General features: G+C 39.7%; 2 protein-coding genes across 2 annotated transcripts; one reads left to right on the top strand and one right to left on the bottom strand.

Moving 5' to 3' along the window:
- On the top strand, window positions 1–19,550 carry plg (plasminogen). The gene is made up of 19 exons (XM_051936627.1): window positions 1–159; window positions 2,794–2,929; window positions 3,003–3,109; window positions 4,738–4,852; window positions 4,942–5,081; window positions 5,730–5,850; window positions 5,967–6,085; window positions 6,623–6,785; window positions 6,982–7,106; window positions 8,720–8,879; window positions 10,252–10,421; window positions 10,506–10,654; window positions 10,742–10,835; window positions 11,999–12,113; window positions 12,554–12,628; window positions 12,731–12,871; window positions 14,722–14,828; window positions 15,582–15,727; window positions 19,082–19,550. Exons 1-19 carry the CDS (start codon window positions 111–113, stop codon window positions 19,241–19,243), a joined length of 2,394 nt encoding a protein of 797 aa, XP_051792587.1. The 5' UTR covers window positions 1–110; the 3' UTR covers window positions 19,244–19,550.
- On the bottom strand, window positions 19,460–26,641 carry LOC110960670 (solute carrier family 22 member 2-like). The gene is made up of 12 exons (XM_022208013.2): window positions 26,136–26,641; window positions 24,307–24,354; window positions 24,060–24,163; window positions 22,769–22,923; window positions 22,489–22,657; window positions 21,257–21,371; window positions 20,904–21,004; window positions 20,611–20,825; window positions 20,428–20,536; window positions 20,166–20,278; window positions 19,905–20,004; window positions 19,460–19,613 (listed from the first exon to the last, which is right to left on the bottom strand). The coding sequence occupies exons 1-12, from the start codon at window positions 26,487–26,489 to the stop codon at window positions 19,541–19,543; spliced, it is 1,656 nt and encodes a 551-aa protein (XP_022063705.1). The 5' UTR covers window positions 26,490–26,641; the 3' UTR covers window positions 19,460–19,540.
- Between the last annotated feature and the right edge of the window lie 964 nt (window positions 26,642–27,605).

The following is a 27,605-nucleotide window of genomic DNA, read 5'->3' as shown; positions in this document are numbered from 1 at the left end:
ATTGAACTCTCCTATTTGTCCTACTGACGTGCTGAAAGGACCCCAGTAATCTACTTGGAGGTTCCTCTGTGAGTTAGTTGACTATGAGCTGCTAGTGTAAGGGCCTCACCATGGACCTGTACAAAGCAGCTTTGCTCCTGGGAGCCTTGATCTGCACTGGTAAGATACTACAACATCTTGGGGGTAAAATTAGGAACAGATCTGTAATTATATACTTGTCATAGAAAAATAAGAGACAGTGATTAGATTAATTTTGAGAGCACCTCCTCGAGACTCTAAAGGTCTTTCAGTGTCATTTTATGATACAGTCAAGCCAAGATGTTGAGAGACAACAAAAGCAATTCTGAGCCAAGTCTGCACGTGTCTGTAACAAATTTTCTTCACTTTCATTCCTTGAGTTGCTTAATGTAAGTTTGTGCAATGGAATGTATTTCTGTTTCAGATATTGTCTCTTAAGTTTTGCAGACACTTCTTTTTTGTTCAAATGGTAAATATTGATAAAATTCAAGGAATAAATTATAATACAATTGGTCAATATTTGTCCCTGTCATTGTGATGACGTAAATCCGATTGTTTGTCTACACAAATTCTTGTTAACCCCCTTCTTAGCATTGCAGCCTTGACTGTTTGGACAAATTCCACTCACTGACCCAGAATACACCGATCAGACATATCATTAGGACCGCCTGCCTAATACTGATTGGTTCCCCTTGTGCAGCCAAAACAGCCCTGACCCATCGAAGCATGGACTCCACTAGACTCTGAAGATATGCTGTGGTGTCTGGCACCAAGATGTTGCCAGCAGATCTTTTATGTCCTTTAAGTTGTAAGGTGGGGCCTCCATAGATCAAACTTGTTTGTCCAGCACATCCCAGAGATGCTTGATTGTTCGATCTGGGTAATTTGGAGGCCAAGGCAACACCTCAAACTTGTTGTTGTGCTCTTCAAACCATTCTTGAACCATTTTTGCTTTGTGGCATGGTGCATTAACCTGCTGAAAGAGGCCACAGCCATTAGGGAATACTGTTTCCAATACAGGATGTACATGTCTACAACAAAGCTTAAGCAGGTGGTACCTGTCAAAGTAACATCCACATGGATGGCAGAACCCAAGGCTTCCCAGCAGACTCTTGCTCAAATCATCACACTGCCTCCACCGGCTTGCCTTCTTCCCATAATGCATCCTGGTGCCATGTGTTCCCAGGTAAGTGATGAACACACACCCGGTCATCCATGTGATGTAAAAGAAAATGTTCATCAGACCAGGGCACTCTCCGATGCTCCTGTGGTCCAGTTCTGATGCTCCCGTGCCCATTGTTGGCACTTTCGACAGTACACGGGGGTCAGCATGGGCACTCTGACTGGTCCACAGCTATGTAGCCCCACATGCAACCAACTGAGATGCACTGTGTATTCTGACAAGTTTCTATCAGAACCGGCTTTAACTTCTTCTGTCTGTTGGATCATACCACACAGACTAGCCGTCGCGCCACACATGCATCAATGAGCCTTGGCCGCATATGACCCTGTCACCAGTTCACCACTGTTCCCTCCTTGGACCACTTCTGATATTTACTGACCACTGCAGACCAGAAACACCCCACAAGAGCTGCAGTTTTGAAGATGTTCTGACCCAGTCATCTGGCAATCACAATTTGACCCCTGTTAAACTCGCTGAAATCCTTACGCTTGCCTATTTTTCCTGCTTCTAACACATCAACTTTGAGGACAAAATATTCACTTGCTGCCGAATATATCCGACATGATGAAAAGATAATCAGTGTTATCACTTCACCTGTCAGTGGCTATCATGTTATGCCTGATCGATGTATATATAATCCTTTGAAAAACCATCCTTGTCCTTTCTGTCTTACAAAAGCATCAGCTGCAGACAGTTCCTCAACCTTTTTAATACCATTGTCTACTCTGCTTTATAGAACTTCCTGCTGTAACTAAATCTGGCATCTCAAATCTAACTTCCTTGGTCAAAATACAATTGCTGTATCATCCATGGTGTACTGCAGTTTTCAGTCAGAGTTCTTGGTCCTATAGTATTGTTCTTTGCCATTGCTTTGTGTCACTATAAGAAAATACACAATGTATTGATAAATATTATGCCGATGATGCACAGTTTTACCTACCTACCTATGAAGCTGAATGTTAATAACCTGGCATGTGCCAGACATTGTGAAGTAGCTGGAAGTAGTGTTGGACAAGCTTTAAGCTGAACTCTCCATCTTAATGTTTTTTGTTCCCGTGTTGCAAAGAGTGATGTAATCACAATGACTTTCTTATCACTCCTTAGACTTTAGAAGAGACATAGCGTTTCTCATCTTGCAATTCACAACAGACAGAACAGGCCATTACTTTAATATAGACAGTTTTTTTAGTGCTTTATTTATTTACTTCCAAATTATAGATGTATACTATCCATAGGTAGGGTTCTGTCTGCAGCTAAATATTTCTTTTTTTTAAATGTTAATGTAGTTGTAAAATGTTAGCTGTCCTGTCAGTAACTGTGTTCTCTGACACGTAGCCTCTGGTGACACATGATATATTATATATGACATATTTTACAAGTGTTAGGTTTTTGTTTTTTAAACATATTTACTTATAATAATTTAATCCTTTACTGGGTGGTTTAATTCATTTTTGCAGTCATGACCATGAAAACATTTTCAGCTGCTTTAAATCACACTTCAACCCAGATTTGTGCCTAGATGGCATTCAGTCATACACCAACCACAAATACTGTCTTGCATCTATAACAATAACTCTTTTCTCTGATTCCAGTTGATGGTACTGACGTGGACGGCTACTCCAAAACTGAAGGGGCATCGATCATCTCACTTCGTAAAAGACAGTATTCAGTCAACACTGTGGCTGAGTGTGCAACCAAATGTAACACTGAAACAGCCTTCACATGCAAGTAAGTTCACACTTTACACTCGACTTTTTTCAATCAAAAGAATCGAAGTCTGACACCAGTTTTATCTTCACAGATCTTTCATATACATTGAAAAGGATCAAGATTGCTGGACAGCAGCCTCAAACTCTAAAACAGAGCTCATTCTGCGTAGAACCAGCACAGCTTTATATGAAAAAAATGGTAAATCCTCTATTGTTCTTTAACGTAATATAAGTTGACTGAAGCTTTTTTTAAATTTTTTTTTGGTATCCTTTCTTTGTCCCCATAGAATTTTCCTCTATAGATTCAAATTCACAGGATGTTTTTTGTTTTTATTGCACTGTGGTTCATTTTAGCCTATGTTACTGGAATCAGATAAATGACTCACTCACATTACTGTCTGATGAATTTGTTTATTATTGCACTCTGCAGAGCAGTTTACAATACGGCTATGATAAAACATTGATACTGCAATACACAAGGTACAATCAAAAAATCTCAGTCCATACCTGATTTAAATTTGCTGGTCTCCTGTGCAGAGACACAGCAATCACAGTGCTTCTGCAATGCTTCTAATGTCCACTGGGAACTCTGTTATGTAAACAAAACATGCACCATCTGCAGTGGGTGCTGATTGTCCTCAACTGTGTCCAAACAGTGACCATTGAACTTGAGTTTCTTTTTGAGGAAGATAAAGTAGTCACAGGGAGCCAAGTCTAGCAAGTGGGATGGTTGGAGAGCAAAGGCCGTGTTGTGGACAAAAAAAGGTGCATAATCATCATCCTGTCACCAGCTGCACAACACATTGGAACACCCATATATCACTGCACCACAGTTTAGGTCACTTTCAGCAAATGTTCGCCTCAGGATTACAATAGAACCCTGCTTTGACTGTCGGGCCATGAGGGGACAACAAACATGCTCCTGATGGACCTGATGCTGCTTGCCTAGTTTTAGTAACTGCAGTCTCTTCCACTGTGAAAACTGCTGTTTTTTTCTCTTGATGGTAGCCACAGGCACTCCTCCCATCACGAGTGATGATTCTCCACATGAAAGTCAGATCATCCCAATGTTTGCTGTTTGCTCTGAAGAACTGCTAATTTGCGCCTACTAGTGGTCACAACAATGTTTATCACACAGGTCCTGATATCGATAGCGGAGTATCGCATGATATCCTGACTCCTGACAGTTGCTACATGCACATGTTGACTTGAGTGTGATGAGCTCCATGCACACACACCATAAACGGTCACATTTTTCTATTCATACCTCGTATTCTATTGCTTCCTTCAGCAATGCATTATCACTACACCGACGTCAAATATTGGTATATGTCTTAAACATGCACGCACTCAAAACATGTTCGTACAACCTACTTGATTCAGAGGAGCTACTTCATGACTCTATGTGGAGGTGCTCATGAAATGAATCAGGGTGAAGCCAGCAGAAGCTAACAGTCACAGTGAAAGCAGGGTAAGGTAAATCTGAGTATTAATTATCTATATAGACACAGTATTAAAATTGAATAATAGTGATAAATGACACACACAGACACTATAGTGCAGTAAATACATGCATCATTTCTACGTTTTGACTTTTGATGAGTATTTTTCTTCTTTACACAGATTTTGTGATGTATCACGATGATTGTCTTTCAGTGTATCAAATAATTCTGTCTTGCAGTAGCATTTGTAGACAGCATATTAAGAGACCAGTGTGAGTTACTCTGTGATTCCTGCCTCACTACACAGTGAATGTGTCACCCTAAAAGGCAGGCAGGTTTCACTGAATACACAAACGTACAATGCTTACTTTTTTGTCTTGTCTAGAGTTTCTTCTGGAGTGTGTAAATGGAATAGGAACAGATTACAGAGGAACAAAGACCAGAACAAAATCAGGCAAGATGTGTCAGAGATGGGAAGCTAAATATCCACACAGGCCCAAGTACGTATTCACATGTGATCATTTCATTTTGCATGTCACTTCATGTCCTTTCAGATCAGTCTTTAAGTTTTGTAAATGTGTTTACGTAGCATCACACCACAGACTCATCCTCAAGCAGACCTGGAGTCTAACTTCTGCAGAAACCCTGATGGGGACAGCGGGGGACCTTGGTGTTACACCATAGACCCTAATACCCGCTGGGAGCACTGCAATGTTTCCAGCTGCACTGGTAACACTCATTTTTCTGTGTGTGTTTGTACTAATTCCAAAGCTCATGCACTATATGTGTGCCTGAAACGATGCTCTATTCTTCTGTTTGGCTTGATTTCACTTATTTGAGAGTCCAAATTATTTTGATTGTTGGAACTGGTAAATTGTAGGCACTATAAGTTGCAGTATCCTCAAAAGTTTACTCAATGAATGGAGAAAAATATCCCTGCTGGGGATGGATCTCTCTTTTAACGTCTTCGTGAAATTTCTTCTGTTTTTCTCGTGCTCATGTTCTCATTCCCTTTGTTTTGTGTGAAACATTCTTACTGTAGACCTTTAAATTGCAGTATATAGCTGAAAGACACATTAGATAAAAAAGAAACTAATATATTTTCTATTATACCAGAAAAATCCTGTAACGTAAAAGACTGATGCATAGGGAAATACTTTATGGACAATAGGTCAACTAAAACTTAAGTTGTAGTTTGCAGTGTTGTTATATTTGTTGCAAAGCACAGTAATGAGCATATTGCAGTACTTCTCTTTATGTATTATGCAGCACATGTACTGTATGCAAAACACGTGCATTGGTAAACACTGTAGAAACATACAGCAACAGCACAGCATTGTATTGCAGTGTGATGTGTCTGTACCTGTTCCTTCACAGAGGACTGTATGTACTGTAGCGGAGAGGACTACAGAGGAAAAAGCTCCACCACTGAGAACGGCTTCACCTGCCAACGCTGGGACTCTCAGAAACCTCACAACCACGGCTACAATCCCAGCGCGTAAGACCACATAAGCTAAAATTCAGTATTTCATAAAATTTAAGAAACTGGAAGGAAAAACCATTTTTCTGAAAGGTCAAATATAGCTAAAATTCTCCAATCTACGTTTCCTACAGTCTTCCAGAAAAGTATCTTGAGGAGAACTACTGCAGAAACCCAGACGGAGATCCCCGCCCGTGGTGTTTCACCACCAACCCGTCCAAACGATGGGACTTCTGTTCCATACCCCGCTGCAGTGAGTCCTCCCATTTTAAAATGTTTTCTTTCACAGTTTTTTTTTAACTGTCTATCTTCATAGCTGCACATGAATCCATTACTTTAAGTCAGGCACATAATTTTGTATAGATTTTCAGCTAGTTACAGATTTTAGGAAACTAGCTGCTAAACCTCCCTCTTCTACAGGATTCTGAACTGGCAAACTGACCCAGCATCATAGCCTGTGTGAAATAAGATAAATTCTCATTTTTAAAAATCAATATATTATATGAAAGAATGCAAACATGATTTAGCATCGAGGTACTTATTTTGATGAAGCTACCTGCTGCTTTCAGCCACTGAGAGAACCTCATTAATAAAACTAATAATGATTAAATGTTGGGTGAGCATTTCAACACAGGCCATCATCAACTACATCAAGGACGGTAAAATTTCTAGGAATGAAGATAACAGAAAAAGAAAAATTATACAAGGCAAAAGAAGATGATGTACCTTTAATACAGAGTGCATGCTTGGCTTGGTCTCGTGACACATTTTAATCTTCTTCTTTCCTCAGCATCTCCGGCTCCCACCATCACCCCAGAGCTAACTTGTGCCAGCGGTGAAGGCGCAGCGTATCGAGGCACAATTGCTGTAACTGAGAGTGGCAAAACATGCCAGAGCTGGTCGGCTCAGACGCCACATAAACACAACCGCACCCCAGAAAACTATCCCTGCAAGTAAGAGCTGTAGCCACAAAAAAGTCTTCCCTCAGTGATACAAATGAGTCAACAAAAAAAATATTAGTAAGACTTCTCAACAGAAAATAAAGAGGTGCAAATGAAAAAAACAACTTAGAGGAAGCCCAGAAACATAAAGAAATACAGTAAGTTTTCATAACTTCATATTTGGTTTGTCTGTGATCTTCTTTGCCAGGGGCCTAGAAAATAACTACTGCCGTAACCCTGACAACGAGAGGAAGACTTGGTGCTACACCACTGACTCAGACACTCGCTGGGAGTACTGCAAGGTTCAGCAATGTGAAGATGCACCAGGACCAGGTACAGCACTGGTCAATGATGCTGATGTTCATTTTAAAAACAGCAGCACTTGATTCAGAAAATTCAGAAAAACTGAGATAAACATAGGAAAGTTGGACCGTAATTATCTTCACAGTGATGTGATTTGAAATTTGGAAAGGAAAGTTAAAGCACCCACAATGATTAACAGAATAAGCAAATGAAAAACTACATTTCAGTCTTAATAGGGTCAGCCATGTATAGAGCTCTAAATCTCTGTCTTCATTTCATGTGGAAATGCACTGCAGAATCTGCAATTTTTTAAGCATTTTATTCATGTTGATTGTTTATTTCACTCTCCCTTTATTAATTCACTTAATTATTCTTTTTATTTATTTACTATTACTAGGGTGACCATATTCTGTTTCTCTGAAAAGAGGACACACTTCCAGCTCGCGCGCGAAAAATTTTCAGTCCCCCCCCCCCCCCAATTTTTAGGGGTTTTCCGTGGGTCAGGGGGCTTTCTGTGCTTCAAACTCAGTTAAACAGATATTCTGAATTCCCCAGAAAAGAACACTTTACCTGGATATACAGAAAATAGCCCAAAACACTCACAAACAGTTGCTTTATAAATAATATATTTATTAATTTAAAGCAATTCTCCTTAACAATATAATCAGTCACATACAAATATGACATGCTCTAGTCTTTAATAGTTATTGACTCAAGTTGTGTAGGAACACATGTATTCAGATGTTTAACAAAATAAGAAATAATCATCTCTCTTAAGTCTGACACTTACACCTTAGTTAGGAAAAGTGAGGTAGAGTACCATTCTTCAAAATAACCTCCCAATTATCAATTATGTAAAAATAGAAATAATGCCTCAAAATATTAAACAAAAAGAAAAAAGAGAGGTAGCCTATTCTTCAATGTTCAGTTAGCCCATTCTTCAAAATAATGTGTCTAATGGCAAATTAAAAAATATAGAAATAATGCCTCAAGTCAACAGTCCTTTTTTCCTTCTTTTTCCTTTTCTTATTAGCTACAGAGAAGTCCCAGCTTTGCAGACTGTACATTCTGCCTCCCATTTGACACGACCCGGACGAAAACAGGGGTACTTTTTTCGCATTTCATCAGTGAAATGACATTTGCGTTTCGGTATTTTCTTTCGGTTCGAGTGTTCTCTCGCAGTGTGCCTACCTGCCTGTCAGCCTGCGAGGAGTGAGTGTGGAGCGTTCCGGGGTTCGGCTCAAACTCCGCCTCTCAGAGCGTGTTTCCAAAAGAACCATTCAACGTAAATGGTAACCGACTCATTAATATTTATGTCCGTCGGATTACCAGCCAATCACGAAGCGCGTTCATCAGCCGGCTCATTAATATTTATGTACGGCTCATTAATATTTATGATAAGGGAAGGTGCCGTATCCGTAGGCCACGGGCTACGGGTACGGGTCCGTATCTGTAGACACTAACCATGATGATAAATACACTGGTCTGTGACGCGCTCAAGCTAGGCAAGATCAAAAACCCGGACATTTGAAGGACTTTATAAACCCCGGCCGGACAGCCCGGACAGCCTCTCAAAAGAGGACATGTCCGGGCAAAAGAGGACGTATGGTCACCCTAACTATTACTGTTGTCTCTTGCTGCAGACGAGCCAGTGATCCCCCCAGATGAGGACGACTGTTATGTGGGAAATGGGTCCAGCTATCGGGGCATCACATCGGAGACCATCAGTGGAAAGAAATGTCAAGCCTGGAGCTCCATGGTTCCTCACAACCACAACAAAACTCCCAGACTCTTCCCCACAGCGTGAGCATCAAATACTCTTAACGGATACGTTTCAGAGTGTATTTTTAAGGTGACAAATCAATTCATTTTTTCCTCAAAGTAATTATCAAGCAGACTCTACCCACAGAATGACAGGCACTTCTCATTTTCAGGATGTGGGTGACCCTTTCTATGGCTTCAGCCAAACTGCCACAGAATGACTTTCAAGGCTCTCAGATTCAGTAGACTTTCAATAATGCATTGCAGTTGTTAATTTAACAAAGATATGGTTTATTAGGCCTCATACATGTGCACATAATTTAAATGGTTTCTATCAATGCTATTTTCACTACATTTGAAACACAGTGTATGGAAGAGAGCAAAGCATTTAAAATGTGAGTTAGAGCTTGAACAAATAGCTATTTTTTTTCTTTTAATCTATTGACTATTACGCCAATTAGTTGGTTAACATAAATGATTTTGTCAAACAAAGCTGCAGTGTTAAATCAAGAGGTGCTGAACAAAAGCTTGGGTCACATGGGCCGCATTTCAGTCAAGATTTCATACTTGGTATACGGGAGCTGAAAAAAAAACAGAAAAACATGTAAATAAGAACAGCTTTATTTGGAATTTGACTGTATTACAACACCGAAGATGTAAACACAGAGAACAGGAGAGAAGCAACCTGGTTTTAGCACTGGCATTGTCCCATGAAAAAGATTTACCAGAGGTATGTGTATTTTTGTAGTCATAGGAACGCAGCGATGTTCACCAGTCAAAAAAATCAAGAAACTTGCTTTAGAAGCACAGTCTACAGTTTAAACGTACTCATAATTTATAAATAAAGCTCTTTTGATGTAATTTTTGTATGCAGAGATATGATCTTAAGAACATAAGTCATGCTAAATCTCCTCATCTCCAACCTTATCCGCTGGTTCTACGATGATGGTCTTATTAGATAAGGTTCGTGTTTTTATGAGGCTCTACAGAAACATCTTCAGTGACAAATATGTCATCCTGGATAAGTTGTAATCATTAGAGCTTCACTCTTGCTCTGAGCTGTTGTCGGGATGCCTTTCAAACCACAAATTACTTGTGATGTGTTTCGTAAAGCTGAGCAGATTATTGAGTATTTTAGTTTTTGTGACAGTAAATTAAGATACAGTTATGATGTGAAGCAACATTAGGCTTATCTCACTGCTATCAGCAAAATCTATTGTTGTCTCTCCCAATGCTGAGCTTTTCTGTAAGCCTTTATTTTTGACTTTCCAGTACTCTGCCCATTTTAATCCATGCAGAGATGGTCCAGAGTTCCAATGAGAAACAAGCCACCTCAGTAGTTGCTCTCTTGGTTTGTTCTCAAAAGTAAAATGATATCTGCTGTCCTCAAGATACGCATCTTCTTATTCTACAGAGACCTCAGGAGGAATCTGTGCAGGAACCCTGACGGAGACAGAGCTCCCTGGTGTTACACTACAGACCCCAGAGTCCGCTGGGAATACTGCAAGTTGGAGAAATGTGCATCAGTAGCGCCACGCACCACTCCTAAACCAGCCAAACCCACTCAGACCCCAGCGGAGAGAGGTCAGGCGACTTTTTAAATGTGTGTTTGTCATTTTGTGTTTTGTACCTATTTTTTACCCTCTTGTTTTTCTTCTGCTGCTTCAGATTGTAAAATTGGAAATGGAGAAACATACCGCGGTCCAACTTCAATCACAATACTGGGTGTGACCTGTCAGGCGTGGAGTGCTCAGAGCCCTCACCAACACAACAGCTTCACCCCGCAGAGTCACCCCACCAAGGGTCTGGAGGGCAATGTCAGTGTCTGTCTTCCTGTATGAACCATTCTGGGTAAAACATTTCTTTCCTGTTTGATTAATTCTCTTTTTGTCTGTAACTGTTAGAGCTGCAGAAACCCAGACAATGATGTGAACGGACCGTGGTGCTACACTACAGACAGGAACAAGAAATGGGACTACTGCCAGATCCCCGACTGTGGTATGTGAGCGTGACTTGTCAGTAGAACATTAGTTTATGATTGTATTTTATAGTTAACCTATTTGCATTAATCAGTCACTCCTGAACTGTTACACTGGATACCAAATTCTTAATGCTGACTTTAATCCCTGAGCTGTTTTCTTACCTAAATACTAGCATTTTACTATCAAAACGAATAAATCCTGTGTCCAGAAATTTCAGTTTATATATCCAAATTGTTGTCCCAGCTACATTGCCGTGACACGTGTATTTTATTGAGATGAGGGAAAGATTGTGGACTTTATTACACTCTGTATACCATATTAGATGTTTTGGGCTGCATGGTGGATCAGTAGTTAACACTGTCAGCTGGAAGATCCTGCATGGAGTTTGCATGTTTTCACATTCTCCAGCTTCCTTCCACAGTCACAAACACGCTGAGGTTAACTAGTGACTCTAAATTGTCTAAATTGGATGAATCCTGTCTTCATCCTAAGTGAGCTGGGATAGACTCCATCCTCCCTCAACCCTACAGAGGATTAAGCGGTGTATAGATAATGGATGGACAAATACTTTAGCTATCTTTTTTTTTAAAAATAGATGGCCATAGTTTTTGAACTTTGATGAATTAATATTTATCTTAATTCAGTAAATAAAATCCTACCTTAATTGCTGTTGGACATCCTGTCAGCAGTTCTGCAGATGTCTTTTATAATGGTGGTCTTTTCGGACATAACAAGGCTGAGTGATGGAGCTGTACTGATGGTGAAACTTTGATGATAATAGATTCTCTTTTGGCTTTTCGTGGCTCTATAAACAATTTGAAGACATCCTCGGTAAATGCAGTCCCTTGTTTTATATCTTTTTCACCTTATAAACTGAATCACTGATCAATTAATTGAGAGAATAATGCGATCAAGAGACAGTAAATTATGGAAATAATCACAGGATGTGTGCTAAACCACTGTACAGAGATAAACTGTTTCTGGTAACATCCCACTGTCCTAGCCTTACAGTTTCTCCTCGACTAACGATAAGAATCTAATAACAGGATCTTTTTTCATCCGGCTAACAGCTCAGTTTTCTCATATCTAATGACGCTGCTTTTAAACCCTGTTTTGTTAACCGATACCAAAGGTGATGTTTTGTGTGCCTCTCTTCATGACTGTGAACTTGCTCTGTAGCTGGACTGAACTGTGGGTCTCCAGTCACTAAACCGAAGCGCTGCTTTGGTCGTATTGTTGGCGGCTGTGTGTCTAAACCTCACTCGTGGCCTTGGCAGATCAGCCTTCGGACCAAGTGAGTAAATACTAAAGGAGACTTATGAAGTTATAAAATATGATGCAAAGGTCTAAGTGGTCTGTTTCGATGGAACATGCTCTGTTTTTCCTGAAGCAAGCAATAGGCAGTATTTTCACTGTGATTATGAAATTATGACGTTAAGATACTGAAGAAATGAAATTAATAATGACAACATTTTATTATCAACATGAATATTTTTTTTAGTTGTGGAAATGGAGTAACCTCATATTAGTAGCAGCTGATATGTTACAGCATTTTATTTTGGTATCTGTTTCTATTTCCTTTTATTTATTTGCCTTGTTCTCTTTGATATCAGTGCTTTGCATCCTCCTTAAAGACAAGATGCTGCTTCTAAATGAAATAAATGTCTGACACTAAAACCTCAACTGGACGCTTGTTCTGTTCAACTTAAGAACACATGTCTTTCTGTGTACCAGTACAGGAGTCCATTTCTGTGGAGGCACTTTGATTCACCCTCAGTGGGTTGTCACTGCTGCACATTGCCTGGAGAGGTCAGAGCACAATGACTGTTAATAACATGTAAAGACCAATTCCTGCAATACCACAAACCCTGGATAACTGGTATGCCTGTTTATGCATGTTCTGTGATGTAGGTCCAAGCGGCCTGCAGCCTATAAGGTCCTCCTGGGTGTCCACACAGAGAGAGCCAATGAGCTGTCAAAACAAGAGAGGAACCTGGAGAAACTGGTGCTGGGACCCAACAGGGCTGACATTGCTTTGCTCAAACTAGAGAGGTCAGTACATGTCTAATTATCCTACAACCTCTACCAGTGGCATTATAAATTGGTAACTTTGTGCAGATATCAATGATGTGCTGAAAGATTTAAGTATCTGCAAGAAGATTCAGCTACCAGGTTTGTTATAAAAACAGTCTCTGAAATGTGAAGATCTTCTGGCAGAAACTTTAGTACTTTAGTTAATATGGTGTCATTCCAGTTGCGTGTTCTCGCACCATGCCAGAAATATTCTTCATCCGTACCGACACCCCTATAAACACATTTCACATTATCATAAATGCACTTGTAGAAAATGCTACAGAGAAATAACAACTTGGTGAAACTGATAAAGAAAGTAATCCAGGGTAATATCTTTGTTACCTGATGGGGGGGTGTGACAAACCATGGAAGGACACGTAGTGAGCTCACATTCAATCTGGGTGTCTGGGTCGTCATTTCCTAAAGGCTCCTTTTTTAGCCCATTCCAACTAAATTCCAGCTGAAAGGAGTCAGCATCCCAACTATCCATCCATTTTCAGGTCATAGTTGCAGCAGGCTACCATCAGTCACACGTTCCTCTCCCCAGCAGTGTTTTTCAGCTCTTCCTGGAGGATCCCAAATGCGTTCCCAGGCCTGATGGGATATGTAGTACCTCCAGTGAGTTCTGGCTCTACCTGGAAGTCTCCTCTCTGAAAACTCCACAGTTGGCCTGAAAGCATTCTGATCAGAAGCCCAAACCGCCTTAACTGGCTCCTTTGATGGAAAGAATCAGTAGATATCCGAGCTCCTCACCCTATCTCTCAAACTGAACCCAGCCAGCCTACGGCCCCTATTTCAGCCACTTGTAACCATTATCACATTCTTTCACACACTCCTGAACTTCATAACCATGAGTGAGGGTTGGAACTTGGATCTACTAATAAATCAAGAGTTTCCCTTCCGGCTTAGATCTTTACCACATAGAGTGCAACACCAACATTACTGCTAACGCTGCATCTGATGGAACCTCATGTTCCATTTTCTCATCATTTGTGAGCAAGAACCTGAGACGCTGAAACTCACCTCCCATACACAGTTTAAAGGGATCTAAAATAACAGAAGTGCGGACATTGGATGATAATGATCAAAATGTCATGCAATGACTGATGACTCAAGACTGTCAAAAGCAAATGTCATTTCAGTGTTTTACAATTAAACTGAAGCACAGTAAAGTCTCGGTTAACTTCAGTAATTCTGTCCTGATTGTTCTTGAATTTGATGACTATTACACCCTAGAAGAAACTCCAGACAACATTACCTCGTATCAGAGAGTAGTTTCTTTAATATACCAATGACATTTAATTATCTTTAAACTACTGTACAGTAAAGCCGTTTCTTTATTTCTCTGTGTTCTACATGGAATATCTGACAAATAAGCTATATAGATGTTAAATGCATATTTAAGACACATTTTACAAGATTCTCATTTTGAAGACAATTATCTAAAAACATTAAGTACACTGGACAGCTTTTTAACTAACCAACTATCTGAAATTCGCTTTTAAATTAGCTACAGGTTATCAGATCTGGTCAGAAATCGTGAGGTTTGCTGTTTTTACATGACACTGTTCTTACTGTAAACTAAAAAATGTGCAATGAACAGAATCTATTAACCACTGATTAAACCAATCATTTTAAATATAAAATGTTTTCAAATGGCGTTCACTTGCTTGTATGTAACTATAAATGAAATATTTATCTTTTTGGTTGTTAAAAAATAATGTGATGTGATGCTCATTAGAATAAATTACTAGTCATCATTAGCTGCATTCCTTCTAATTCCTGGGCACTGATGTTTGTATGTGTGTTTGTTTCATTTGTGTTTTTAGACCGGCACTAATAAATGATAAAGTGCTGCCAGCTTGTTTGCCAGATAAGGACTACATTGTCCCCAGTGGGACTGAGTGCTACGTTACTGGATGGGGGGAGACTCAAGGTACGTCACATGTTTATGTGTTCTGCTGTCGGTTTGTGAGGACCAATCTCAGTTTGAGAGTGGGCGTGGATTTCTCTACAGGCTTTAAGTTCTAGAGTTAGCTCATTTTGTCCAGACATTTCTTGGTTGATTTAGCAGTTTGGGCTTCCAGAGGTGACCAACAAGTACAAAAAAAATCTGCTTCTTAAGCTCATTTTCAGAAATGTTTTCATCTTTTTAAACCAGCACACTAGTTCCAATATACTGACTTTAAAATTCAAATGAAGCTGGTAAACATATTAATCTTCAGACACATATCCTCCAAAGAAGCCAGCAAATTTTCTGCAAGCTCCCAAACTGTACTGCAACTCATTAAAATTCCCCAACTGAAAGAAATCCTACAACTATGAGGAGAATAACTGCAAGAGGGCGGTGGTAGTACAGTCACCTCAGAGCTAGAAGGTCCTGGGTTTCAGCCTGGGATTTTTCTGGCTAGAGTTTCCATGTTCTCCCTGTGCCTGTGTGGGTTCTCGATGGGTTCTCCGGCTTCCTCCCACAGTCCAAAAACATGCTGAGGTTAATTGATGATTCTAAATTGTCCATAGGTGTGACTGTGAGTGTACTTGATTGCCTCTATGTGTAGCCCTGTGATAGACTGGTGACCTGTCCAGGATGAGCTCTGCCTTCACCCTAAGTCAGCTGGAGTAGACTCCAGCACCCCGATACCGTACAGAGGATAAAGCGATGTATAGATAATGGATGGATCTGTTGCAGGAACGGGAGGTGAAGGCATCCTGAAGGAAACTGGTTTCCCTGTGATTGAGAACAAGATCTGCAATCGTCCCTCCTACCTGAACGGCAGAGTGAAGGACCATGAGATGTGTGCAGGAAATATCGAGGGAGGAACCGACAGCTGCCAGGTATGGAAAACACAAAAGGCTATAGTGTTAGTGCTTTGCTGTCCGCTGTAGTGTTTTTGTTGCTCTATTTTAGTTATCTGTCATGTTTGAATAATTTTCTAAAAATTTGTGAGAAAGAAATCTGTAATTTGACACTAATTATAGCAAATGGTGACAGGAATTTAAATTAATTGCTGCGTAACAGTGTATTGGTCAATAAACAGCTTGGCAGCTGTGTGGAACTCAATGTTTGAAATTTCTTCCCATTATAAAACTACAGACTGGTAAAATAATCATACCAAATGATCAAAATCAAATTTTTTGGATACACTCCCATGAGAGAATTACATTTTGTAATGCTTTTTAACATTGACTCTTGAAGTGTGTGAAGCTTCTTAGACATTCAGGTTGTTTATCAGGTGGACGCTACAGTGGAAATGTAGTATAATTTGTGAAAAAAAAAAAAAGTTTCTTAGAGTTTCATAAAAATGTCATTCTACAATATGTTGTCACTATTTTGGCAAACAAAAAAATGATCAAAACAGTATGTCATCAAAACATTTTTCTCTAAAGAAAATTAGTGTATGTCAAAAAATATAGTATTCCACTTAAAGTGTCATAGTATTGTATGTCATAAAAAAATAGTTCAGATAAAATAGTACATATCATAAACAGCGATGGTATAACATGTTGAAAAAATGTCCTACTAAGACGTGTCACAAAAAAGTCATAGTAATGACAGTATGTTATATTCTGACAGGCTAACCTGCTTTATTTTATTTATTGTTTTTGATTTGTTTATACGTCGTTCCCAGTCGAGTCATAGGTTCTGAAGGTTCAAACAATCCCAGGAAGAATGGAGCAGAATTTTTAAATTCATTTCACAGATGATCGGACATATCTGAGGCCTTATAGTTAAAATCAGTAATGTCTTCTTCATTGTAGTAAAATCAGTTTGTACAACATAAGACATAGAGAGAAATTTTTGCAAAAAAGCTCTCCCAGAAATGCTTCCTGGTGCAGCTTGTTACCAGTCGTTACAAACATGCAGCTCGGTGCAGCTCAGGTATTAGATTATATTCATGTTGTCATGCTATTCATCGGTTTGTGTTAATGTTAAAGCAACAATACTTTTTGAAAACCCCGAGTTTTAATCTGTTTGACTCATTCAAACTCTTTTCTGTTGTGTTAACTTTCACACAACCATGTTTATTTTGTATCCTGGAACTGTTTAAAATAGCTTATTTCATTGAGTAGAAAGAATATTTTCTGCCCGTATGGTCAGAGGAGGTTTTGAGGATTTAAGAATCACTCTCACAACAGCCTTTAGTGCTTTTAGAAAATGCTTCATAGTATTTTACAAAAATTCTCTGATTCTGATGTGTGCAAAGCAGTATACCTGCCACTTTTCATAACAAATTTTTCAATACACTTGATAGCTGGAAACGCTAACAAGTGTGCTGTGTGAAAGACATGGAGCTGCTGAGTATTTCAGAATTCCATTAGAGTATAAATAATTATATTAATCTATTCATATTTCTGCATCAAAATCAATCCAAATTATTTTTAACAGAATTAAATGTTTATTTTTTTCTAAATGTATCAAAATTGAAATGCTATCTTTCCTTGTGAAATGTGTAAAGTTGATTGTATTGACTTCATAAGTCATCATTGCTTAAAGTACACATAGACTTAACCAATCATTATCATAAAATGTTGGTTGATGATTCATTCCGTTTTATTTTTGTTAAAACAGCTGTTTCTGTAGTGAGTGCATTGTTTGGGTCGTGAACATACTGTTGCTGCAGTACTGCTGCTGTACAGTAGTACTTTGTTTGAAGGGGCACTGTTATCACTTAACTCTTTTTGCTATATTTTAGCTTTTAACATATATTATAAGCAGTGAAGCATATTAATTCATCGTTAAACAAATAACAGTGGTTTCATCTTCCGTATGAAATTTTTATTAGAATGACAATAATGTATAATGATCAAATTTTTTTTCATCTCCAGCATAAGTTTCTTACACAAATTTTGCATTGTGTCAGAGAGGAACCTCTTTTGCGTCTTCTTTTTAAATCTTGTAATTGTCTCATTTATTCCCAAACTACGGTGGTCTCGACTTGGGAAAGTTCTTACTGTGTCCACGGGCTTTTGGTTACCTTTCCTCTGACAGGTGAACCTTGCATCTGGGTTGTCTGCTGTCTTGTTGAACTCTTTCAAGTGCTTTTCTGACCATAGAAACAAGTCGGTAATTTCTAAACATGTTAGCTGAGACAGCTTGATGTCGTCCCTACCCTCCGACCCTAATGAGGATCAAGCAGTGTATAGATGATGGATAGAAGTATAAATGTTAACTTGCTGTTGCTAGGAAGGTTCCTGTTGTAAGGTTCCTCTGGACTCTGAGAGCAACTTGTTTTTCTACAACAGCAGTAGAAGCTGTTATAATAGTACTTTTAAATTCATTATTTAAAATTACACCTAACAATGCGATTAATCGCAATTAAACATTTTAATCATTGCCCAGCACTAATAATAGCATATGATACGATGGTATAGCATCTTACACCGATCAGGCTTAATTTTATGACCACCTGTCTAATACTGTGTTGGTCTCCTTTATGCTGCTAAAACTCTTCTGACACAGTGGGGCTTGGACACAGGACCTCTGGGGATGTCCTGAGGCACGGGGATGGCGGCAGTGAATTCTGTGGGTTGCAGGGTGCGACCTACCTAAATCCTAAAGAACACTTCCCACACATATGCTCTTTAGGATTTGGATCTGGGGAGTGTGGAACCTGGGTGAACGCCTTAGCTCTGTTGTGTCCCCCTGGGCAGTTTTTGCAGTTTGTCGGGCTGAGGGTGACAACTGGCATCGAGGACTGCTGTTGACATGAGGGGTTGGGGGATGCTTGACATGCAATGTTTAGGTGGGTGGTACATGTCAGACATCCACATGAATGTCAGGACTCAAGGTTTTCAAACAGAACGTTGCATTAAAACAAGATGATCGATGTTATTCATTTCACCTGTCAGTGGTCATAATGTTGTGGCTGATCGGTGTATAAGAGAACCTGCCACTGTACGTCATATGAAATGTCCTACAATAGTGTTATAAAAATGTCATCGTATAATATATCCTCAAAAATGCCAGTATAATATGTCAGTAAAGTGTCATAGCGCATAGTTTTTCATAAAACTTCAGTAAAGAAAGTATTATAACACATCAAATAACACATCATCATGTGTATGTTGGTAAAATTGTCATAGTATAAATACCATGTGATATACTGTAGGTTTTTTTTTAAAGAAAGGTCATATTATTGTATGTTCAGTTGTAAAAAGCCTGCTGCTGTGTGTGTTGTGTCCCTGCAGGGTGACAGCGGAGGACCTCTAGTGTGTAACGCCCAGAACAGGTTTGTCCTGCAGGGCGTCACATCATGGGGTTTGGGCTGCGCCAACGCTATGAAACCAGGCGTCTACGCTCGAGTCTCTAAGTTTGTCGATTGGATTGACAGAACAATTACAGCCAATTAAAAATGATTCACTGCAGATGTGAGTGGTTGCAGAAATCTAATATACATTGTGCTTTTGGAGGATGTCTACATGTCATGTACAACATGACTTATGTTGGTAGGCTTGTATGTTGTAGTGTTTGGTTTCCTGTTGTGGAAGCACAATGCGCAGAGCATATCGCTGGTTTTGGCATTTAAGGTCTGTTCTCTGTAAGAATTTAAAAAAAAAAAAACTTAGTTCAAAAAAACTGACGAAAGTCATACTTTATAGAGAACGTGTAAAGAGTAATTTCCTTGTTTGAAAACTAAAATAAAACAATCAAACAGTTGTTTCCTTGTCGTTTGTCAGGTCTGATTTTAAAGGTTTCTTCAGTTCTTGATTCGCCTTCTTCCTAAGGAAAAAAAAACATCGTGCAATTACACCTCGGAATAAGGAATGTAATTTACAGTGCGTTATATAAAGTGAGACTTACTTATGCTAGTCAAATAATTTCAAATATTGATATGTTGCATATCATTTAAAAACACCAATAAATTTTGATATTTTCTGGGAAATATTACTTCAAAATGTCACCTCATTAAATAACTAAAAGGATAAATGAAGCCTTTTGAGGCCATCAAAAAAGGATGACATAAAATGAATAATAAAAAGAAAAGCCTCAAAGAGTGGGGAAACATCTTACTGATTAGGGAACTCAATATCATCAATGGTCTCTGGGAGAGGAACTCCTCGGGTTTCAGGCAGCAGCAACACCAAACCTCCAGCTATGACCGCCACAGCTCCTGTACCAAAAGACAACATGAGCAGCTGTTTGAATAATAATCACTATTTTCTGACGTTCTCTGAACAACTTATCTGCTAGTTATTAAACTCGTCGTTAAATGCTCATTTGTAGACATTATAGTAGAGATTCAAGCTATTTTAGTAGCCTGCAAAAACCCACCAAAGATGATGAGTGGCAGCTCCAGCCAGACGGCAGCCAGTCTGTAGAGCATGAAGGGAGATACGATGCCTCCAACATCACACAGAGTGGAACACACTGACACTGCCAGGTTCCTGCATCCAGTCACAACATTTGAGTTTAAATTTAATTTGAGCTGGTCAGTGGACTTGCATACATACAGTACAACAGTATATCAGCTCCAGTGTGCTCAGTATACCTGCTGCTGATTAGCCATGTCTAGACTATTCACTCTGATACTCACCTGACAAACGTTGGGTAGAGCTCAGTGTTAACAAACACCAAGAGCTCAAAGGCCATGGTGCTCCCCAGCCGACCGATGCAGGCCACCACCGTTTTTAACCAATGAATGTCTGAGGAGGAAGAAATCCAGCATGAGCCATTTATGTTATCTTAACACTTCATCTTAACCTTAGCTAACACTCACTTTCAGGAATGAAAGCAGTAATGATGCAGGAAGCTCCGGCTATGATGTTAGCAGTGGCAAAAGGTAGGCGTCGGCCGACGCGTTCAATGGTGAAGAGGATGAGGAAGGCAGCAGGGAACTCCACCAGGCCAGAGATGAAGAAGTCCAGGTAGACGTTTCCTCCTGCTATCCCCACCCTCATGATGAGGCCCTGATAAACCACAGCACTGGTGAACCTGTGTAGCACAAACACCAACATTCAACATCTCCTACATGGTTTGAAATATAAATTTGTCATTTCAGTTGAGTCTCACCAGTTAAACATGAGGATAAGAGTGTGCTTTCTCATATTTGGAGTTCTGATCAGGTCCAGCAAAGAGGCAGAGGTGGAATCGCCTTCATCATTAATCAGTGTCTGCAACAAGAAGCAGTTGAGGATTTTGATGTTGAAGTAGGAACTTTGACAAAGGAGATCAAGACTCAAAACGCTGATACTGCACTAAGTGTTCAGGTTCGTGATGAAAAGCTTTAAACAGTACTTGGTAGAAATCAACGTATTTCTACTAAAAGCCTTCACCAGGGTGTCAAACTAAGACAAAGCAAGATATGTTCATGCTTGTTCTGGTCATTTCATTGGATTCGTTGTGTTACTGTTAAAGTGATCTACCTCAAAGTCACTGGACAGTGTCTTCTTGTTCTCCTTGGCCATAGCTCCAGTGATCTCTTGAGCCTGGGCTGGCCTGTTCTGTGAGAGGAGCCACCTCGGAGACTCTGGGACGAACCTGACAGACCAAACCACAGGGACATCTTTTGTTTTCAGGGATGCAAAGGTCTCAGCAGACTGGGTTAAGCAACTGAAGCTCATGTTTGGGATTGATAAATGACATAGCTACTGTTAACAAAACAGCAGTATAAGAAGAAGAGGCGGTACAAGCACATACAACCCCCCCGACCTCCACATAATTATTACTCCACCAAGGAACGCGGTGGAGTTTTGTGACAATCGGCATATGTTTGTCCTTCTGTCTGTCCGTTAGCAACATTACTCCAAAACCAACTAACAAATTTGGATGACATTTTCAGGGAAGGTCAGAAATGACACAAGGACCAAGAGATTAGATTTTAGCAGTGATGAAAATTATAGTGTGGATCCACGGATTTGTTGAAGATTTCTGTATCATTGCGAGATAGCGGCACGGCGTCACTGTAACTATGACTACAAGTGAACGGTACGTCAGCTGCCTGCTGACGATTTACAAGATTGCAATCCTACTAAAAATCAACCACTATCGACTTATCAGGATTTATCCGTCGGAAATCACACAATGACTGAGCAGCCTTGGCAGAGCACTGCACTCTGAGTGCTTTTGTTGTTTTTGCTTTTGCTGGAATTTTGAGGAAAATGTAATGTTAGTTTAAATAAGAGAAGGAGGCACCAGATTGTACTGGACATACTGTAACTCTGGCTTCATGACTACTGTATGTGCTTTTTTCTGCAATTATCTAATCAGCCAAATCATGTGGCAGCATACAGTGAGTGAAATTTTGCAAATAAAGCTTTGGAGCTTCAGTTAATGTTCACCTCAACCATCAGAATAAGGTTAAATCTCAGTGCCTTCTAGAAACTACCAGTTTTCAACAAATATAAATTAGTCTGGAACCTCTCTGTTTACTGTTGATTTCCCATGTTGGACATACTGTTTCTTCCACCGCACCATCAACAACTGATCTTATTTGAGAGTAAAAGGAGGTCCATCCAAGTGGCAGTAAGGTGTTGCTAGAACAATGCTTGGTCCAATTTTTTTAATCAAAGCATAAACAAAAATACAAGAGAGGAGTAAAAGCTTTATATCAGGAGCACATCACTATATTTAAAAGCAAAAATATGATGTTTCTCACCAGTAGTAGACGAGGAAGAAGATGTAGGGTGCAGTGATGATGACCTGCAGCCATCGCCAATCAGTGACGAAATAGGCGAGCAGAGGGAGGATGAGGACGCCAACACTGAAGAACATCTGGAACAAGATGCCCACCGTCCGTCTGTATTCCACTCCAACGATCTCTGTGACTGAAAAAAGGACAGGAACAGCACGAAAACTCGGCCTTTAGCTACTTAATTACAGAATATCTTGTTAGACGGACGCCACAGAACAAAATCAGTTTGGAAAGTCGTCATTACGTAGCACATATGCAGTCATCCAGTTTCCTTTGACTCCCAAGCCCAAGATGGTCCTCATCACCAGGATGGAGATGTAGTTAGGAGCCAAAGCCAGTATGATCCCCGCTACTGCATTCAAAATGTTGGACATGAGGAAACTGATCTTCCTGCCAAACCTGCAGAAAGAAAGAAAGAAAATACAGCAGGTGAGGAAGTGGATTTGGTAACATTGCATCATTCTTACAGCATGTGGTACCAGTCTTAGTGAAGTCAGTGCTGACGGGAAAGACCAGTTGTGTTGATAAATGTATTGAACAGAACCAGAGGCATGTGATAGATCTGGGGTGTCAAACTCATTTTAGTTCAGGGGCCACATTCAGCCCAATTTGATCAGAAGTGTGCCAGACCAGCAAAATCGTAACAAAATAACCTATAAATAACAACAACTCCAAATGTTTCCTTTGTTTTGGTGCTAAAAAGTTCATTCTGTAAAGGTTCACATTTAAGGAATTTTCTTTTTACAAGACATCATGAACAACCTGAAATTTCTTAAGAAAAATAAGCAACATTATGCCTTATCATTTACACATTACAACTTCCAGATCACAGTGTTTCCACAAAGGAACAGAACATTCAGTCACAGGTATCTGGAGCTGAACGATATAGTATTGTACGTGATGATTAAAATGACAAAAGTCAGACAAAAAAACAATAAAAAACAAGACAAAATATTACAAAAATCAGACGCAAAATGGCAAAAGAGAACAACACAAAAAATACACAAAGGACACAAATAAGACCAAAAATGACAAAAGCAAGAAACAAAACCAAAAAAAGTAGACTAAGAACACAAGTGAGACAAAAAACACAAAACAACAAAAACAATACGAACATCGAATAAAGTAAAACATAAAATGACAAAATAAGACAAAAAACACAAGCAAGACAAAAGCAAACACAAAATGACAAAAACATGAGACCAATGAAAAATCTGACAAGAAACAAAACAAGATAAAATATTACAAAAATGAGATACAAAACGACAAAAGAACAATGAGCAATCTAGTACATGAGAAACAAATCTCCTTTTAACGATAACTTGGACAGCATTCTGTGCTTTTATCTACAAACCAATGTGACGCATAGTTAGTCATGATGACAGCATGTACTGTATGTAGGTTCTGTAAAGTTCTTTGCTCACATAATCTGCACCATCAGAATTTTCAAGTGTGAAAAAGCCCTTCAAGTCAGTACAGAGTAAAGTACAGTTGTAATAACAGGTGTACTCGTGGACGGTAATTCCTGACCTCACCTGTCAGCAAAGTAGCCAAAAGCAAAGCTGCCAACCAGGAAGCCCAGATTGAGCGTGGCCTGATACATGTCCACAAGCCATCCATCTGAACACACCAGGTCGAACTGAGAACCAGAAAAGAGGACATTTCTGTATGAAACCTCCACATTTGTACAGTGAAATATTAGCAACTACAGACTGCTAAACTGTGATTTCACCTACACATCTGCACAATTTTATCATTGATTTAACTGAGAAACAGTCTCACCTCTGTGACAAAGGACTTCCTGCCTTCATAGTCATACTCCCAGCCGTCCTTAAAGACAAAAATACAACATTGATTAAATAGTCACCTGCCTGAGGTGGCAAACACAACATAAGTCCATGAACACAGCACAGATTAATATACGGGTAATTAATTGAGCTGGCAAATGTACCTTCATGGAGATCCCTAATGATGATAACCTGTCTGCTCAAGGCAGTTAATTTCTGTTTTCCTGTGGTCACACTCAAATACACAAGGATCCAAGTAAAATGCCTTTCATTTTGGAGAGTTGCAGGGAGCTCATGCTTTCTTGCTTCAATGTTTTTGTGACTCATTTTCTCTACAATAGAGGTGGAGGATGCAAGGTTGGCATCACCTATAATAGTACAGTCAGGTCCATAAATATTTGGAAACTGACAAGTTTTCAGCATTTCGGCTCTGTACACCACCACAATGGATCTGAAATGACACAATCATGGTGCGCTTTGAGTGCAGACTTTCAGCTTTAATTTGAAAGGCATTTACACCCAAATCAGGTGAACGCTATAGCAATTACAACACATTTTATAAACTTTTTAACAGACCCAAAGTAATTAGACAATTGGCTGCTCAGCTCTTCCATGGCCAGGTGTGTGTTATCCCCTCATTATTTCATTTACAAAGAGCAGATAAAAGGTCTAGAGTTCATTACAAGGGTGGGATTTGTGTTTGGAATCTGGTGAGGTCAACTGTCAGTACGAATTCCAAAGAGCATCACTATCAGTGAAGCAAATCGTCAACTGGCTGAAAAATCAAAACAAACCCGTCAGAGCAATCGCAAAAACATTAGGTGTGGCAACAACTGTTATAACTGGTACATTCTTAAAATTAAAGAACACACTGGTGAGCTCAGCAATGCCAAAGACCCGGAAGACCATACATAGGCCCAGTTTTGGCAAAGAGGACAGAGATAAAATCTCCTCACTGCAGGCTTAGTCAGTGTCAGCAGATGGATGAATGTTTGAATGACGAGTGGAAGGTGTAGTATAATGTAAAACCTAAATTAAAGAGGCTGAAGGCAAAACAAATAAGGATATGTAGCCAGAAGAATGGAGAGAGGCAGCAGACCGAAACAAAATGCTTCTCATAAAACTCTACCGGCCACAGTCCTGTAAGGTAACACAGAGAAAGAGCCGGCACAAAGCACAGTCAGGTTTTCAGAGACTTCAGGACAATTCTGGAAGCTGCAATCACATCCAAAGTAACACAGGAAATGCAAATTGTGATACTAGTACTGTTCAAAGGTGTCATGCACTTTAGATGTTCAGATTGTTATCCATTGTGGAGGCGTCTGACTGTTCCCAAAATCATTCTGCAGAAGAATAACGAGTCCAAATGTACACTCAGAGCCTTAATAAAATTGTGTTCAGCAACAGGTAACCTTGAGGCAGAACCCTGACGTCAACATCAAGGAGTTGGTCACTGATTAAATGAAGCAACTGAATCCACTGAAAAACTACATGCCTGAATGTGAAGTGCCTAGGGAACACTGTGTGCAAGTGTACCAGAGAGAACTGTTTTTTTATGGTACGGGGGAGGGGGGATTATGTAAAATATTGATTTAAGTGTTTTTATTTATTTTTTACTGCTCTTTGTAATGGGTTAGTTATGAACAAATGCTTTAAAAAAAAAAACACTCCAACTTTACTGTCAGTGTCTTTAATCCCAGCACTGCATTTGTCCCTTAATTCACAAAAATGAAAAAAAAAAAAAAAAAAAAGTGTGTTCAACTAAAAATCCACTCACCCAAATGAAGCTTCAGTAAGAACTAAAGACAGTCCTGGAGAACTGACCTTGCATGTTGTAAATGGAACTCCACTCAGGTTCAGCTCCTTGGAGTCACAGGTGAGATCTGTGGTGTTCCAGTCCACCTGGAACTGCTCACAGGTGCTCGGCTGCAGGACTCCAGAGCTGTTGACCACAGGCACCATCAGCATTCGACTCTCTGCCAGACCCCATCCACACGCCTGCCTCCTCTCCACCACCGCAGAGTCCCGACACCAGTGATCGGGGGTGAAGCCCTGGAACACGATGCCAACATATACCCCTGCAAAAGGCAATGACAAGAGGCAGAGCAGAGCGAAGATACGCTTCTGGCAGCGGCCAAAAGCCCCGGCCTCCTCCAGAATGTCATCAAAGCTAGCCATCACCACAGTGAAGCTTAAGTTATCAAAATGAGCCAAGTGTTGCACTGTTCAGCACACCATTGATTAGTGCAAAATGTCAGTCCGCTTCCAGATATTTAGAGTTTTTATGTGTTGCCTCACTAGCCAGGTCGATCAAGAGCTAAAGTCCAAAAGGGCCCTGGCGAAAATAAAGCTTAAAGCTGCACCAGAGGCAAAAGCATGTTACTGTTTAATGGAGTCAGATAGAGGTATTATGCAATCACTGAATAAACCTAAACAAACTGCTTAAAGTGACCCAACAGCGATGATCAGAGAATGGATCAGAGGGTAAGGACGGGGCTGTATGTAAATACAAGGGTGAATAGTGGTTAACTTGTGCCTAGTTGCTAATCAGTGATCGAGAGGAGGACAACAAAGAATAAAAGGTGACTGAATCGACGGGCAGTCGCAAATAACGAAAGATGAAAGAACTGTGAACAATAGTGGGTAATGGAATGAAGGAATGACACTAGAAGGTGTCTGTAGCAAAGGTGTTCATCAAATCACTGATAGTCTTCAACTTTTTAGAATTAATAATCACAAACACACTACTGTTCTAAAATTTGGAGTCGCCTAGAAATGTCATTATTTTTGAAGAAAAAGCTTTTTTTCAGTGAAGATAACGATAAATTAGTCAGAAATACAGTCTAGACATTGTTAATGTGGTAAATGACTTTTCTAGCTGGAAACGGCAGATATTTAATAGAATATCTCCATGGGGGTACAGAGGAACATTTCCAGCAACCATCACTCCTGTGTTCTAATGCTGCATTGTGTTAGCTAATGGTGTTGAAAGGCTCATTGATGATTAGAAACTCCCTGTGTGGTTATGTTAGCACATGAATACATTTTCATGGAAAACATGGAATTGCCTGAGTGACCACAAAGTTTTGAATGGTAGTCTAAATAATGCTACAATGCTTTCTGTGCAAAACAATCACTGTGATAAGCTACAGTGCACCAGGATTTCTTTTTTTCAAATAAGCTTTTTCTGACTAGCACCAGAGTTTAATTCTCAATTGAGGCCTGCCACAGAAGTAAATTTAAGCTGTTGCAGACGTACGCAAGAAAGTAAATTTGTTCATGAAAGTGGTTTGT

Source organism: Acanthochromis polyacanthus, chromosome 16 (genome assembly GCF_021347895.1).
Source record: "Acanthochromis polyacanthus isolate Apoly-LR-REF ecotype Palm Island chromosome 16, KAUST_Apoly_ChrSc, whole genome shotgun sequence".
In the NCBI taxonomy this organism is placed as follows: Eukaryota; Metazoa; Chordata; class Actinopteri; family Pomacentridae; genus Acanthochromis; species Acanthochromis polyacanthus.
The sequence above is the reverse complement of the archived record's forward strand: the minus strand, read 5'-3'. Positions and strand labels throughout refer to the sequence as shown.

What these genes read in the sequence shown, in the direction of transcription:
- plg (XM_051936627.1), top strand. Translation starts at nt 111, where the DNA reads ATGGACCTGTACAAAGCAGCTTTGCTCCTGGGAGCCTTGATCTGCACT. An exon ending in TCAGACCCCAGCGGAGAGAG is followed by an intron (nt 10,422 to 10,505) that starts GTCAGGCGACTT and finishes CTGCTGCTTCAG; the next exon opens with ATTGTAAAATTGGAAATGGA. An exon ending in TGGATGGGGGGAGACTCAAG is followed by an intron (nt 14,829 to 15,581) that starts GTACGTCACATG and finishes GATCTGTTGCAG; the next exon opens with GAACGGGAGGTGAAGGCATC.
- LOC110960670 (XM_022208013.2), bottom strand. Translation starts at nt 26,489, where the DNA reads ATGGCTAGCTTTGATGACATTCTGGAGGAGGCCGGGGCTTTTGGCCGC. An exon ending in TTTGGCTACTTTGCTGACAG is followed by an intron (nt 22,924 to 24,059) that starts GTGAGGTCAGGA and finishes TTCTTTCTGCAG; the next exon opens with GTTTGGCAGGAAGATCAGTT. An exon ending in GATATTGAGTTCCCTAATCA is followed by an intron (nt 19,614 to 19,904) that starts GTAAGATGTTTC and finishes TTTTTTCCTTAG; the next exon opens with GAAGAAGGCGAATCAAGAAC.